Source organism: Priapulus caudatus, unplaced genomic scaffold (assembly GCF_000485595.1).
Source record: "Priapulus caudatus unplaced genomic scaffold, Priapulus_caudatus-5.0.1 Scaffold565, whole genome shotgun sequence".
Lineage (NCBI taxonomy): Eukaryota > Metazoa > Priapulida > Priapulimorpha > Priapulimorphida > Priapulidae > Priapulus > Priapulus caudatus.
This window is the reverse complement of record NW_014577626.1, coordinates 47,191-51,284: the sequence shown is the minus strand read 5'-3', so window position 1 is coordinate 51,284 and position 4,094 is coordinate 47,191. Positions and strand designations below refer to the sequence as shown.

Below are 4,094 nucleotides of genomic sequence, written 5' to 3'. Positions count from 1 at the left end.
GAGAGAGAGAGAGAGAGAGAGAGAGAGAGAGAGAGAGAGAGAGAGAGAGAGAGAGAGAGAGAGAGAGAGAGAGACCCTTTCAGGGGAATATTTAAATTTATAACAAGGAGTTCGATGAACCTGACAAGACAGTGACTAGCAGAGAAGTAGAGTTAGATTTTGCCGTTCGTTGCTAACGTAGCGTCACTTACTGCTATAACGTGTTCTAATGTGTGGGGTTCTTTCTTCCCCCAATTTGTGAGCAATCGAATTACATTAAATAGCATTAGGAATCGTGTTGTTCGCAGTTGGCTCTTCAGTGAATATCGCAGTTCATAGCGTTGCATGGCTAAGACTCAAACGTGTAATAATGTGTGGGCTTCTCCCCCAAGTTTGTGAGCTCAGACGCCCAATCCACCGACTAGTGGCCGAACACCAACCGAGTACGTCTGTTTTAGCGCGTTAGCTGCAACGCAGCGAAGGCTATAGTAAACCGAGATATACGTACCCCGCGGCCATAGCTGTCGTGAATAGCGCAGGAAGCGCATGTAGCAGTCACAGACGAGACTTATTTTTCCAACATTTTGCTTCGATGTTTGTTCCCACTTGTAATCAGTAACGTCACGACAAAGCAGACGACTGTAATGAGCGCGTATGTACGTGCATCCGTACAATGTCGGCGGGCAGTTATGAGTTTTTCTCTGTGAATGGCAGCTGAAGGCGTGCTATCATTGCTAGCTTATGATTCTTGGCGCACAACGACAGTAACCTTCGCGCGTGCGTGCGTGCTTGCGGACGTTTGCGTTCGTGCATGCGTGCGCGTGTGTGCGTGCGCCTCCGTGCGTGCGTGCATGCGTACGTGCGTGAATGCATGCTTCTTTTCTTCTACGGCTAGTACATGCGTGATATATCGATGCGCCTGACATTACCTGTTCAGTTTAATTAAAGCTGTGGGAACGCCTGCCCCAGTCCATGTGAATAGCAGAAGCCACCATTGTCTTGCGAGCTCGATAAAACAGGACTTATTTTTCACGTAAATGCGAAGGCTCATAACTCGACTAGAACGTGCGAGCGAGATTTAGTATCAGGGTACTACTGACAGGCACAGACAAGGTACAGGCAAGGTACAGGCAAGGTACAGGCAAGGTAAGGCAAGGTACAGGCAAGGTACAGGGAAAGTACAGGCAAGGCACTGGCAAGATACAGGCAAGATACAGGCAAGGTACAGACCAGGTACAGGCAAGGTATAGGCAAGGTATAGGCAAGGTATAGGCAAGGTATAGGCAAGGTATAGGCAAGGTATAGGCAGGTACAGACAAGGGAAGGCAAGGTACAGGCAAGATACAGACAAGGTATAGACAATAATATACTGCGTATGAAAATGTGGTGACAGCGTGACACCATGTTTGTGACCAAAGCTGTCTATATCCTAGCATGCGGGCACGTATCTCCTGTACGGGCGAGTTGAGTGTGTATGATTGCGAATACATACACACAGGTAGTTTTCCGGGATTCGTCTCTCATCTGATCTGATTCAAATTGTTTTCATGATGATTTTGTCCCTCACCCTAATAACCCTGTAAGCTGTCGTCAATATCTATGTCTAGGTCTATATCTACATCTACATCTACATCTACATCTACATCTACATCTACATCTACATCTACATCTACATCTACATCTACATCTACATCTACATCTACATCTACATCTACATCTACATCTATATTCACATCTACATCTACATCTACATCTACATCTACATCTACATCTACATCTACATCTACATCTACACCTACATCTACATCTATATTCACATATACACCTACCTCTACATCTACATCTACACCTACATCTACATCTACATCTACATCTACACCTACCTCTACATCTACATCTACACCTACATCTACATCTACATCTACATCTACATCTACATCTATATTCACATCTACATCTACATCTACATCTACATCTACATCTACATCTACATCTACATCTACATCTACATCTACATCTACATCTACATCTACATCTACATCTACAGATAGATAGATAGATAGATAGATAGATAGATGATAGATAGATAGATAGAATAGATAGATAGACATAGATAGCGATGTAGATGTAGATGCTCTAGATGTAGATGGGAATGAAATGTAAATGTTAATGTAGGTGTACGTGTAGAGTAGATGTAGATGTAGATGTAGGTGTAGATGTAGATGTAGATGTAGATGTACGTGTAGATGTAGAGTAGATGAGAGTGTAAGGTAGATGCTAGCATGCTAGCAATGTAGATGTAACTGCTAGAGTTAGTGTAGATGCATAGATGTAGATGTAGATAGAGATTAGGTTAGTGGTAGATGTTAATGGTAGGGTTAGATGCTAGATGTAATGCAGAGGTAGGATCGTAAGATGTAGATGTAGAGTACGGGTGTAGATGGAATACTAGATGTAGATGTAGTGTAGGTGTAGAGTGTAGATGTAGATCGCTGAATGTAGATGTAGACTGCTAGATTGTAGATGTAGGGTGTCGATGTAGATGCTAATCGGAATATAGAGTAGATGTAGATGTAGAAGTAAGAGTGTAAATGTAAGCATGTAGTGATAGCGTGCAGATGTAGATGTAGGTGAGATGTAGATGATAGTATGCAGATGTAGTGTAGCCATGTACAGTAGGTGTAGATGTAGATGTAGATGTAGATGTAGATGTAGATGTACGCGTTGTACGATGTGAATATAGATGTAGATGCTAGGTGTAGATGGAATATAGATGTAGAGTAGCTGTAGATTGAATATAGATCGTAGGTGTAGGTGTAATGTAGCATGTAGATGTAGAGTGCTAGATGTAGATGGAGATGTATGTAGATGTAGATAGTAAATGTAAAGTAGATGTAGGTGTAGGTGCAGAGCTAGATGTAGGTGCTAGATGTAGGCTAGATGTAGATGTAGTAGTACATGTAATGTAGATGTAGATGTAGATTGATGTAGGTGTAGGTGTAGATGTAGCATGTAGGTGTAGAGCTAGCATGTAAGTAGCATTAGAATGTAGATGGTAGATGTAGATGTAGATGTAGATGTAGTATGGTAATAATGAGAGTAGAGTTAGATGTAGATTTATATGTAGACTGTAGGGTGTAGAGTGTAGATGTAGATGTAGAGTGCAATATAGCATGTAGATGTCAGATGTAGATGTAGACTGTAGATTCGTACAGCAATGTAGATCTATAGTTTAGTGTAGATGTAGATGTAGATGTAGATGTAAGCTGTAGATGTACGATTTAGCATGTAGATGCTAATGTAGATGCGTAGATGTAGACTGTAGATGTGAATATAAGATGTAGAGTAGAGTAGATGCTAGCATGTAGATGGAGATGTAGAGTAGCGTGTAGATGTAATTAGAGTAGGATGTAGGTGTCAGATGTAGCAGTGTAGAGGTAGGGTAGATGTAGATTAGATGCTAGCATGTAGATCCGTGAATATAAGAATGTAGCATGAGATGTAGATGTAGATGTAGAGTAGACTGTAGAGGTAGGTGGTAGGAGTGTAGAGGTTAGATGTAAGATGTAGGTGTAGATTTAATGGTAGACGTAGGTATATGCTGAATATAGATGTAGATGTAGGTGTAGGTGTTAGATGTCCTAGATGTAAGGTAATGTAAGATGTAGATGTAGATGTAGGTGTAACGATTAGGTGTAGATGTAGAGTAGATGTAGATGGTGAGGGATGTAGCTGTAGATCTGAATATAATGAGATGTACGCGTGTAGGTGTAGATGTAGATGTAGATGTAGATGTAGATGTAAAGATGTAGATGTGAGAGGTAGATGTAGATGTAGATGTAGATGTAGAGTACATGTAAGATGTAGAGCTAGATTGTAGATGTAGATGAGAGTACAGTAGAGGTAGATGTAGATGTAGATGCTAGATATAGACGCTAGACATAAGATATTGACGACAGCTACATTATTAGGGCTGAGCGGACAAAATCATCATTAAAAAAACAATTTGAATCAGATCAGATGCAGAGACGAATCCCGGACGAAACTACCTGTGTGTTAGTATTCGCAATCATACACACTCACACTGCCCGCTACAGAGATACGTCCACGCCGAA

At 41.2% G+C, this 4,094-nt stretch overlaps 1 protein-coding gene across 1 annotated transcript in view; it reads right to left on the bottom strand.

Moving 5' to 3' along the window:
* Positions 1-2,357: 2,357 nt before the first annotated feature.
* LOC106811696 overlaps positions 2,358-4,094 on the bottom strand; it is a 4,847-nt gene continuing 3,110 nt past the window's right edge. The window contains exons 2-4 of the mRNA XM_014815399.1: positions 3,740-3,848; positions 3,445-3,620; positions 2,358-2,891 (exon numbers count right to left, since the gene is read on the bottom strand). Of these exons, the coding sequence (XP_014670885.1) occupies positions 2,358-2,891; positions 3,445-3,620; positions 3,740-3,848 (819 nt within the window). The remainder of the gene's footprint in view (positions 2,892-3,444; positions 3,621-3,739; positions 3,849-4,094) is intronic.